Source organism: Mandrillus leucophaeus, unplaced genomic scaffold, assembly GCF_000951045.1.
Source record: "Mandrillus leucophaeus isolate KB7577 unplaced genomic scaffold, Mleu.le_1.0 Scaffold121, whole genome shotgun sequence".
NCBI classification, from domain to species: Eukaryota; Metazoa; Chordata; class Mammalia; order Primates; family Cercopithecidae; genus Mandrillus; species Mandrillus leucophaeus.
In genome coordinates, this window is record NW_012100432.1 from 6,319,597 (window position 1) to 6,331,496 (window position 11,900).

The window sequence follows — 11,900 nt, forward strand, 5'->3', positions numbered from 1 at the left end:
CTTCCTTCCTTCCTTCCTTTCCTCCCTGCCTCCCTCCCTCTCTCCCATCCTCTCTTCAGACTGTCACTAGAGCTATGACTCCCTGAGAAGCATGTGGTTTGAATCTTTTTGGGGGAAGGTGAGGCATACCTTCTCATCATCATATACAAGAGACTGTGAGGAACACCATGCACAGGAACAAATGGTCAGCGTTAGCCTGGGAGCAAGGCATGTTAGCAGACAGCCACAAAGGTCAGCTTGGGCCAGCTGCAAGTGGAGGGACACACAGCACACAGCTCTTCTTACAGCTTCAAACACACAGAGAACAATGTCACCCCGTTTCACTCGCCGACCACCGCTGCATCCCCACCCCCATCCCCTAATGAACAAGGCTATGTGAAATGAAAAGAACCTCCTACCAACAAGAACCTTGGATGACCCTGCAATATGGGACAAGGGTCATCTTGTCATCTCAGCTGTAAAAATTTGCACCAGTAAAGACCATTTCCTCCGTGTATACAATGACCAATAGTTTGGTTTGCATTCATGGACAAAGTGCATCTGGGATTAAGATCTAAACCCAAAAGGTGCCAATAAATAGACAATGGTGGACAAAGGTTGCTATTCAGGAAGCAGCTTATTCTGCTATTTTTTTTCTTCGACTCTACTGCAAAATAAAGCCAGATTTGTATCAGCAGAACATTCTTACAGCAACTGGAAGAAATTATCCCTTAACGAAGCTGTTGAAAAACTCAACTGCAAGAATAGCAGCCGGCCTTGCCTCTTGCCATCAAAAGATCTTTTCTATTCGAACAGTATTTTTAAAAAGCCCTAAAGAAATGCCCTGTTTAAAAATAAAACAATTTGCTATGCTATCACAAAAGCAGAAGCATCAGAAGGAGAAATAACAGCTTCATACAAGAAAAAGAAACTTCTGAAAATTCTTAAAATGGACAAAATAACATACAGGTGCTACTAAAATGCAATAATCTGACTAAAAATAATGTCATTGCTAGAAAATGCATGGTAGGGCCCATTTTCTCAGAGTTTAAGAGTAAATTTTATGGAACAACAGACATAAGTCAAAGGTGCTTCACTTTTGATTCCTCCTTGTAGGGAGAGAGTGTAAGCTGATTCCTTCCTTCCCTTCAGCACAGTCACTCGTGATTCATATTGATTCATATTGTATGGTGGCGTCTGAAATGTAATCAGTTCATTGGCCACTGCTCCTTCTCCTCACTCCCCTCCTGGCTTATCCCAGGGCTGTGCCAACAAATGACCTGCAGCCTGCGGCGATCCCATGCGTCCTCCTTGCCACACAGCAGCCCCACCGTGTTCTGAGCTGAGAATATGCTAAAGGTGTGTGCTGTGAAGGAGAATCCCACATTCCCACATCCTCAATAACACCAGCTCCTTCTGCCATCACACCGGAGACACCTGGGAGTCACCTTCCTTCTCCCTCTGCTGCCCATGCATCCTCAGGCACGGTCCCTGTTCATCTCTCCATCCCCCGCTACCACGAAGTGCTATGTCTTTGCCATGACTCGGCCTTCTTCGCCTTGCACCTAGATTACTATGAACCTCTCCATCTGGCTGGTTATTTGAGATACAAAGCTGGGACCCCTACACCCACCCTTTGGCTCATACTTTTGTGTTTGGGTCCTCTCCCCCACGTGCCCTTTCCAAGGGTGGAACACCATCCAGGCCACGGGACAGAAGGGCAAGTAGGAGCTGCGACCCAGCCCACACTTTGCTCATCAACTCACGGGGCAGCCTCTGCCCAGTGGGCACTTCTGTCTGATTTGCACAAAGGCTCTGCATGGCATAGCAGCAGCCCTGCCTCTAGGTCCTGGCTGCATCATATGATAATTATCCATGTGTTGGTCCATCCCCACCCCTTCATCAGATACATGATCTTTGCCACCCTTTCCCCACCCTGGCACCCAAGGACCATGTAGACATCAATAAGGAAGTATTTGCTGAATGAATTGCTGCTTTGGATCCTGGGAGAGTAGAGCAAGGAGCCGTATGGGGGAGCCACAGAGCTGCATGCGAGGGGCACTGAGTGGGAGCCAGGCCGTCCTCACCCCTGCAGAGACTGACAGAGCGGAGTTCAAAATGGCCACCTGAAGGGACAATAAGTTGTGTGATTTAGCTGACCCCAGGGACCATCTGTGCTACACCAGCTGGTTGGTGATGCGGGAACACCTGGTCGCAGGTGGCATGAGTTCAGAAGGGCCACAGGGTTCAGCAGCTGCGGCCTGAGGAGATGGAAATTCACACTCCCTTCTACGCTCAAAGAAGAAAACAGGACGTGCAGAAGGCTTCCCAGAACACTGAACAAACCCCCAAAGCAGGGGGTGCAAGAGAGAAAGCACTAAACAGCCGGCTGACAACCTGGTTAGAAAACCTAAGGGCGGGGAAAGAAAAGCCAGTCCCACCTTTGAGGACAAAGTCTCCGGAAGGCCGTGGGGATGGAATTATGTCCAAGCAGATGGTGAAAATTCTTCACCTCCAGATGGATCCAGATGGCTGGGAGGGGCCCTTATTTCCTAGAGCCACAGGTGCCACACCCGTGTCTGACTCGGGGCTGATGTGAGGAGGACATTACAAGGACGCAAGAAGCGGGGATGTTCTATACCACTTAAATCTACCCAGGCCTCAGGGCATGGCCTCTCCTCCAGGTAAACTGGCATAGGTGGTGGAAGTGCCTGAGGATGGCACTGCCCATTGCTGCAGACACACACAGGGAGTGAAGACTTCATGGAGAAAGGGATCAACATGGGCCTGGAACAGGAGGGCTGTGATGGGGGCCATCACTGAGCCCCACCCCAGGAGCAAGGGAAGGAACAGCAGGAGTGGGGAGCCCTGTCTTATTGGTTCTAGATCCACTGAAAGCGGCCACAGTTCTGAGAGCTTGGGCAGGTTCCAGAAACGATGCCAGATCTCCCTTGCTAGTCCTTCCCCTGCCTGTGTTCCCCTTGCAGCACCTAGCTCCACGTCACCGGCAGGAAATTCCTGAAAACCATGCAGGCTGCACCTGGCCCCGAGGCAGCTCAGACCGGTGGAGCAGACCAGGTGGGAGAGGAGGGAGCCATGGGGAGGGGGTGGTTACAAAGTTCCTGGAGGGAAAAAGCCACGTGACCGAGGTCTGAGGCGAGAAAGGACTAGAAGGCAAGGCCAATAAGGTTCAGAGAAAGGGCTTCTGTTCCAGAAGGTCTCCATAAATGCAGGCAAATTGGGAACAAAATGCAAAACAGAGATTAAAAGGAGGAAGCACTTGCTGGAGGCCTGAGGGCAGGGCTCTGGAGGAAGTGGGGAGGGCTGGCCTCCCAGGGATGTGCTTTGGGACACCAGCGAGGGAGGGACAATCAAACTTTGAGCCAGTTCCTTCAATACACCAGTTGTTATCATCTTAACAGAAGCTACAGAAAAGAAAGTGGGCCAGTTCTTCAGAGTTGAGGGGCTGCCGGGAAGGCCAAGTGCGCGAGCGGACGGGTGCACTAGCGCTAGAGAAAGATGCGAGTGAGATGTGTCCACTCGGTACCCCTCTACTCAGCACCTCCTTCACACCGGTCCTTGCAGATGAACAGCAAATATGGTCTGCTCCATACCTTGAACTCACTGCCTGGGAGGGGTCAGAGTTGTATAATCATATAATTACAGCCTGCTCTCCAGCCTTCCTGGTCATTCCAGTGTCAAATGAGGATACTTTTGGAGTCTAAGTCATCAAATTGCACATTGTTTTCACACCACACCCTTTCCCCCACCCAAGCACTGCCATTCAGTCATTCTCATGGGTAAGGAATTCTCACAGTTAACTTCCAGGTGTCCTTTCTATGAACTGAGAGCCACTTGGTGGGCTGAATTCAAAGGTGCTAAATATTTCTCAAAGAGGCACAAGAGCAACCGTGACTTCCTAGCTCAAGAGCCCACAAAGCAGCTCGCCCTCACCCATGGGCCAGTCTCCATCACCCTGTGATAGCATCAGTGGACATTTGCTCATGATCCAGTACCCTTTTTTTTTTTTTTTTTGAGATGGAGTCTCACTCTGTCACCCAGGCTGGAGTGCAGTGGCGCAATCTCGGCTCACTGCAACCTCTGCCTCCTGGGTTCAAGCGATTCTCCTGCCTCAACCTCCCGAGTAGCCGGGACTACAGGCGTCTGCCACCACACCTGGGTAATTTTTTGTATTTTTAGTAGAGAGGGAGTTTCACCACTTTTGGCCAGACTGGTCTCGAACTCCTGACCTCAGGTGATCCACCCACCTCGGCCTTCCAATGGGTTGGGATTACAGGTGTAAGTCACTGTACCCAGCCAATATTTTTAAATTCCAGCATGCTGAATTGGATGAGGCAGCTAGTCAGCCACGGGCATAAATTCCGCTTTTTCGTTGTTGTTGTTGTTTTCAGAATAGACACATATCTCTGATCTATTTTTTTTTTAAGAGACAGAATTTCAACATGTCGCCCAGGCTGGTCTCAAACTCCTGGTCTCAAGGCATTTCCCACCTCTGTCTCTGGAGTTTCTGGGCCACAGATGTGTACCACTGAACCCAGGTCATTTCCCACTTTTAATATGTCATGAGCAAACGATTAGGGAGAATTCACTATTCTCTTCCTCTTTACCCTAGGAAGTGATCTTTACCCCAACTCAAAATCTAAAAATTTATCAGGAAAACACTACCTATAAACACAAAATCTGTCCTGCTTGGTGGTGTAAGGAGAACCACTGGATTTGGTCCACGTCAGAAGAATGTGGACCAAATCCCCCCGCCTCCCCCCACTGCCAGCAGGGGTCATTTGTAGAAAGATACTTTGTAACTTTGGACTTCTGTTTCCTCATCTGTAAAAATGGGAATAGTAAGAATAATAATACTTGTCTCACAGATTGATGTGAAGGTAAAATGAGATCATGTGTGCACAGAATCTAGTCCAGACCCTAGAACATACTTGGCACTCAATTAATATGAGATAATTCTGCCATGCCTTAAGTATAAGATTTGTTATTACTGTAAATACTACAGCATGAATTTGCCTTGGCACTGCCAAATGGAGTTTAAGCTCTGATTCCTGATGATGAAATATAGAGACTCTGGCCTGCTATGTTAAAAACAGCACTGACGGTAAAGGCTAACCCAAGACATGCTTTCTCTTTCTCAGGGTCCAGTCTGAAGAGGCTGATGTTTGTACGACAGAATTTGCTTCCATAAAGCGGGTTAAGCCAGGTTCCCAGTGCAGCGGCTGACACCTGTGGCTTGGTGTTGCTCTAAGCCACCTGAAGAGCCAGTCCTGGAACCCAGCAGGTCCTCTGAGGGCAATATGTCCTTGTAGGTGCTCATGGCAGGCTCCAGGAGCTGGAGGTAACTGATTGGCCAGAAAATCCACCCAAACCAGTACTGACTAACTGAGGCTGGCACAGATCCTTCTGCATAATAAGATACCCACGGGCCCCCAGGGTGGCTTCTGAGGTCCTGAGGGCCTCTATGAGAAAGAGAGCAGAGGCGGGGCTGGAGATGAGGTGCTCTTAACCCAGGTTTTGCCCACAGTTGGAAGAGTAGTGGGGGAGGGTTCAGTCTCCTCTTTTTTTGCCCCTTGCTTTTCCTCCCTTCTTTCTTCCTAACTGGGAAGAGGTAGGATTGCACAAAGCCAGGCCGTGGTTTTGCTGAAGAGGGGTAAAGAGACTGGGGGGAAAGATTGAAGCCCTGGTGACTTGAGGTCCCCTCCCTCTTCCTAAAAGCAGAATGAATGATTCTGTGCAGGCAATAATAATAATACTTATTATAATGATGCTGCGGGGGTCTCCCAGATCATGAAAGAGGGCAGGCATGCTGAGCAGCTGCTCTCGGTTATGAAGATACAGAGGTGTTTCATGCTGGCTGGCACAAACGTCTGCCCTGAGCCCCCACGCTAGGATCCCCAAGACTGCCCCAAGATCCAGCAAGCACAGGGTTAACATGAGTCATGGCAAGGGGCCTCCAGGACCTCTGCATCATCTCCAGGGGCTGGAGGCAGGGCAGGCAGGACCTTAGCCAGCCCCTTCCTTTTTGGTAAACTGAGGAAAACACAACAGAAAGTGTTCATTGAGCCACACATGCTCATGGTTCTGTTGCTCTTTCTATTTCAGTACCCCTGCCCTCAATATTTTTTTCCCTTAACCTTTTCTAGACCCATACGTTTCTTCCAAATTCTGGGGCCGAACTGCCTCAACCATCCACCCCTGTTCTTAAGCCCATCAGCAACCACCATAAGGCGGACGCTGACATCCAAGAGGCAGCCCAGTTTAAATTAAGAAGTTGAGTTATCATTTCTAACTAGAGCAAAAGCAACGGAGCAGAGAGAGCTCCCTGCAATGCAACTTCAGCACAGAGATTGTGAAAACCACCCGCAGGCGAGGAGAGGGCAGGGCAGCCAACCGGACCATTTCTAACCCACTCACCCACCGCCTTCCCCCTGTGCCAGGACTGCAGAACCTCATTATTTTTGTTGACTTCGAACTAGGACAACCTCACTACTTAACCAACAAAGCCCCCCAAGTCGGAGACTCAGATTAAAAACTTCTATTTTCAATTATTTGTCCTCTTTCTGTATATTGATCAAATTACCACAAACCACTAATCTGTTAGAAATTAATCCAAGATTGAGCAATTCTACAGCCAGTTAAGACAGAGTGGAGAATTAATGATTAATTAGCATCATAATGCTCGACAACCCCCCACACTTCCTCTAATGCATATGCACGTACAGACACATTCTTTAAGAAATGTATTACCAAAACTGGTAGGAACCCTTCTCAGCACATTACACACTTCAAAACACTAGAGAGAAACCGTAGTCAGTATGTATAGCTGCCCTGAAGCTGTGACTCTACGCCGGGTTTTAAAAGTCCGTATCTCTGTGTTTTTGATGTGAGGCTCCCTGAATCATACCTTGATGAAGACAGAGAAGAAATTTTACACCTGTGTGAGGGTTGGGTGATTACTGGAGCACAAAGAGAGACATGATCCAACCACACAATGATCCCTAGGAGACAAGAGGCCTACAAAACAGGTAAAATGTCCCTGGAACAGGAAATGTTCACTTGTCACCAGGCCAACTGGTTACCACAAATAAATTCTTTTTCCAAATAACACACACAAGCAGGGTTTTCCTGCTTCATCCAAGAGGAGGGAGCAGCAGCAGGAGACCAACTGTCTTGTGTGTAGTCCCAATGCCTGCTTCTAATAGCAAGACAAATCCTTGATGGAAAATGTACAAAGTAATTGAGCAGGCAAGGAATCGGAAGGAAATACCCAGGCCCCTGTCTTCCTGGTGACACATGTGTGCCATCTTCTGAAGCTCAGAAACAAGCAGGAAAAGAGAGCAAAGGTGAAGATATATGTATTACTTCGGGTTTCTCATCCATCTAGGGGATTTTCTTTAATTGTTGGGTTTGATTTTAAATGAATGCCTGTACAACAGGAAATCAACTCCAGTACAAAAAATAAAGTCATGTGGAATTTTTGAAAATTGCCATACGGTAGGATCCATATCTGAGTTGTTATAATGGAAAAAGAATTCCTGCTTCTTAATTTAAAAATTATAAAGTATACATTTTAGCTTTGTTAACATTGCTCAGCCTAACGTTAAAATAGCAGGGGAAGTAGGTCATAGAGAAAGCGGCCCCGCCCCAGATGGCACATGATAACGACCAGAGGAGAAGCAGGGGTCAAGCTCCCCTGTCACCTGGGGTGACTCTTTAAGGAAGACTTACTTGGGTGTGCCTGTGGGTTTCCAGTACCTGCAGAAGAGGTACTGTCCGTCTGCATTGACCAAGTGAGGGAGATCCTGGTAGGGAATGCTCTGTGGGGTCCGCCTGGGGGAACTTTCCTCTGGCATTCTGGAAGGGTCTTCAGATCCTAGAAGGAAAAGTGACATATTCCAAAGTCAGAAATATCTCAAGAACATGTATGGATAGGAGAGAAAAGCCTAGTTCAGAGTCAGTAACATTTTTTTAAAAGCAGTTTTAAAAACCCCTCCGTTTCAAAGGTTTAAAAAACACATATATTTCTTGCAAACCTCTCCAAGACTGAAAAATCCCATTTGTTCTTAAGAAAATGCTCACTTTATTTTTTAAGTGCCTCATTACAGCTTTTCCCCCTTCCCATCTGTGTTTATTTTAAATCATTTCAGGAAACTTCATCTTAAAGACTATTTTAGCTGTAATCAAGTGGAAATTACAGTCAGCTCTATGGGTACAAAGACCCAGCTGCAAGAAGACCCATCTATCTTAAAATCTCCAAGGAACAGTTTCAAGTGGGCACAGTAATGAGGTGGATGATACTCAGATTATTCCTCCCATCTGAAATTCCAAGGATACATGACAAACCTGTTTCCATTATGTGCTGGCGTTTGCATTCCACAACCACGACAGCCTGGAGAATCAGAACCAGGCAAACCCGGCTGTTCCCTCATCTAGGCGGCCCCAAGGCAGCATGAAGGCAGCTCCCGAGCCCTCTTCCCGCACCCAGACCCTGCCTTTCGTGCTGGGGCGCTCAGCCGGGAGCCTGCTTCCAGCTCCCACTGGCAGGCTCTCCGGGGCTCCCCTCCCTCCCCAGGGCGGGGAGCGGCGCTGCGAATCTCCACTACTAGTTCATGTCATCACTTTTCCTAAACAAATCGCTGGAGGGGCTCGGAGCAGGGAGGGGCCCGGGAAACTGGGAAACTAGCTCGGCGCACACCGAGGCACCTCGCAGACGCACAAATGCGGGTGCCCGAGGCAAAGTCGCCCCCAAGGTTTCTCACAAACTTTGCTTCCTGCGCGTCTCCGACAGTACAGGACATGTAGCCCCGCAGCTGTCATCGGAAATGCCCCTGGGAAAACCGGGGGGCGCTTCGCCGGTGTCTGCACCGGGGAAGGTGGGGACTAGAAAGATGGAGTTGATGGGGACAAGTTGGTTTGGGGGCTGGTGCGAGGGAGCAGGGAGGGCGCGCGCGCACACACACGCGCGCACACAAGGACACGCGCGCACACACACCGTGAACACACACACGCACACATGGGTAGCGGGAGCTCACGCCGGGTGTTTCCGGGACCCCGATGCTGCTCCCCACCCCTGACGGCGGCACTGGCAGGCTGGGGCGGGGGCCGGGAGGCAGTTACCGGGGCCACGAGCGCCGCTGTCGCGTTCCCCGAGCGCCGCGGATCTTCGTTCGCGGCGGGCTAGGGCCGGGACGAGCTGCGCGCGACCGGCTTCGCGGCGACAGGGTGCGGCGTCTGCGCCGCCACTTTATCCCCGGGCCGGCTCGGCGGCGGGGGCGGCCCGAGGTGGGTGGGGACGCGCGGGACCCGGCGGGCGGCGGGCGGCGCGGGGAGGCGGCGCCCGGGGCCCACGTGTGCCCGGCCCGCGGGGAGGAGCGGGGGCGCCGCCCGCCGACCCAACCACGCACTCCTCTCCTCCCCGCCTCGTGGACAGCCGCGCCCCGGGGTGGCCGCCCGGGGACTATCAGGGAGGCCTGAACTGAGCTGGGTTCATCGGAGCCTCAGCGCAGGAGGACACACCACATCCCCGGGCACACGCGCGCACACATACCCACAGGCACCGCACGTACACAGACAACGCGCGCAGGGCCGCACACATACCACACGTGCACACATGTGCACTCCCAAAGTCACTACACTGCATGGACATACCGACACACATCCCAGAGATACTACATGCATACAGACACACACAGACCACACATGCATGCACACACACAGCCCCAGCGACACAAAGACACCTGACATCCACAGAGACACACAAACTCACTTAGATTCACATAGAAAGTAATGCAGAGACATAGGCACAGACAACCCACAGAGACACAGACGTGCACAGACATCTGCAGACTACACACCTGGCCCACACATATACACAGACACACTCACATCATACACCTGCAATGATACACACACATCATACACACGCAGTCGTACACAGACACACTCACACCTCATGCAGTCAGACACATACAGTACTGGAGGGGGAATTAGTCGGGCATGGTGGCACGCGCCTGTAGTCCCAGCTACTCAGGAGAATCGCTTGAACCCGGGAGGCGGAGGTTGCAATGAGCGGAGACCACACCATTGCACTCCAGCCTGGGTGACAGAGTGAGACTCCATCTCGGGGGAAAAAAAATGCTGGAGGGGGTCCACGTGACTCTCGGTAGTGTAAAAGCAGATGGTGTATGCCTACAAATGCCTTATCCCTTCCCGGCAATCCCCAGCAACCCTCCCATGCCCAGTGGCTGTGACCCCCAGATAAAACCTCTGGTGCATCTACACAGGCCGGGGCACAGTCTGAGCTCTGTCCAATATAACTAGCAACGTGGCCGTGGAGGATACGGCCACTGGACTGAGACTCCAGACCACCTGGGTTGAACATTAGCTCTTCCACTTGCTCTTTGAGCCTCAGTCTACCACCTTCAACCTGTGAGTGATATACCTATGCCCCAGTGAAGTGTCCCTGACTCACACTGACCTCAAGAGGCCTTCCTGTCTTTCCTCCTCTGCAAAAAATTCTACACCATAGCAGCATTGAGAACTGTGTCTCAGCGTCACACTGTGTGTGTCCAATGAGGCCCAGGTTGTTGTAGAGCCTGTGGTCTAACTCGAGAAATAAAACAACAGCCTTTGAGCAGTGGCTTGAGTTGTAGGCACTGCTGAGCGTGACTCACCCACTCTCTGGCCTCCGGCAGGCCACCACGCCTGGAGCAGAGGAGTGGCCAAGTGACTTCTGGTCCGGGCAGCTCTACAGAATCCATGCAAGAGAGGTTGAGGGGCAGCAGTCTCAGGGGCAGGAAGCTTGGGGGCTTCACTCAAAGCTGGACACGCTAAGTGCACTGGATTTCCGTGGGTTATAATTCATTGAAAGGAAGGGTGGTTGGGGGTCTGATGGATGCTTTTATCAAGCCATTATTTCACATGTTCCTGGCTCTAACATTTCATGATTTAAAATACACAGCTTGAAAATTTGGAGGAGAGGCCGGGCTCAGTGGCTCACGCCTGTAATCCCAGCACTTTGGGAGGCCAGGCGGGTGGATCCCCTGAGGTCAGCAGTTCGAGACCAGCCTGACCAACATGGTGAAACCCCATCTCTACTAAAAATACAAAAATTAGTTGGGTGTGATAGCAGGCACCTGTAATCCCAGCTACTCAGGAGGCTGAGGCAGGAGAGCCACTTGAACCTAGGAGGCGGAGGTTGCAGTGATTACACTCCAGCCTGAGTGAAAAAGCAAGGCTCTGTCTCAAAAAAAAAAGGTTTTGAGGAGAGCCTTAACTGAAGTTGTCAGAGGGATCTCAGTAGAAGTGACATTTGCAAACTTGAAGAGATCCCCAAAACTTGGTTATGGATAGAACTGAGACTGTGGTGTGTGGCCAGCCAACTGGGAATTTGGGACTTAAGAGACAGATCCTATTGTTCTGTATCTGGCTTTTTCTTGTAATTAAACTTATTCTGAGATAATTGTAGATTCTTATGCAGTTGTAACAAATAATACGGAGAGATGCTATGTGCCCTTTACTCAGTTTCCTGCCATGGCAACTTCTCACAAACCACAGTAAATATCACAACAGGATACTGACACTGATGCAGTATCTATAGTCAAGCTACAAAACGTCTCCATCCCACAAAGTGGCACCCTTTTATAGCCACATCCACTTCCCTCTCATCCTCACTTCCCTAGAACCCCTGGCAACCACTATTTTGTTCTCCATTTCTAAAATTTTGTCATTTCAAGGATATTTTATGAATAGAATCATAAAGTACATAACCTCTAGGATTCACCTTTTCATTCAGCGTAATTCCAGGTGGTTGGGTGTAGCAGTCCACAGTGTGGAAGTATCACAGTGTGCCTAACAAGTCATCTGCTGAAGGATATCTGCGTTGTTTCCAGTTTTTG

The 11,900-nt window shown here is 50.1% G+C and overlaps 1 protein-coding gene across 5 annotated transcripts in view; it reads right to left on the reverse strand.

Moving 5' to 3' along the window:
- Positions 1–9,465, reverse strand: part of MGLL (monoglyceride lipase) — a 140,713-nt gene extending 131,248 nt beyond the window's left edge. For 2 of the 5 annotated variants that reach the window (XM_011971292.1, XM_011971290.1), the window contains exons 1-2: positions 9,121–9,465; positions 7,732–7,876 (exon numbers count right to left, since the gene is read on the reverse strand). In XM_011971292.1, the coding sequence (XP_011826682.1) occupies positions 7,732–7,856 (125 nt within the window). In that variant the 5' untranslated portion in view covers positions 7,857–7,876; positions 9,121–9,465. Of the gene's footprint in view, positions 1–7,731; positions 7,877–8,346 lie in introns of all 5 variants that reach the window. The other 3 variants (XM_011971291.1, XM_011971288.1, XM_011971289.1) reach the window with 2 other exon arrangements.
- Positions 9,466–11,900: the final 2,435 nt, after the last annotated feature.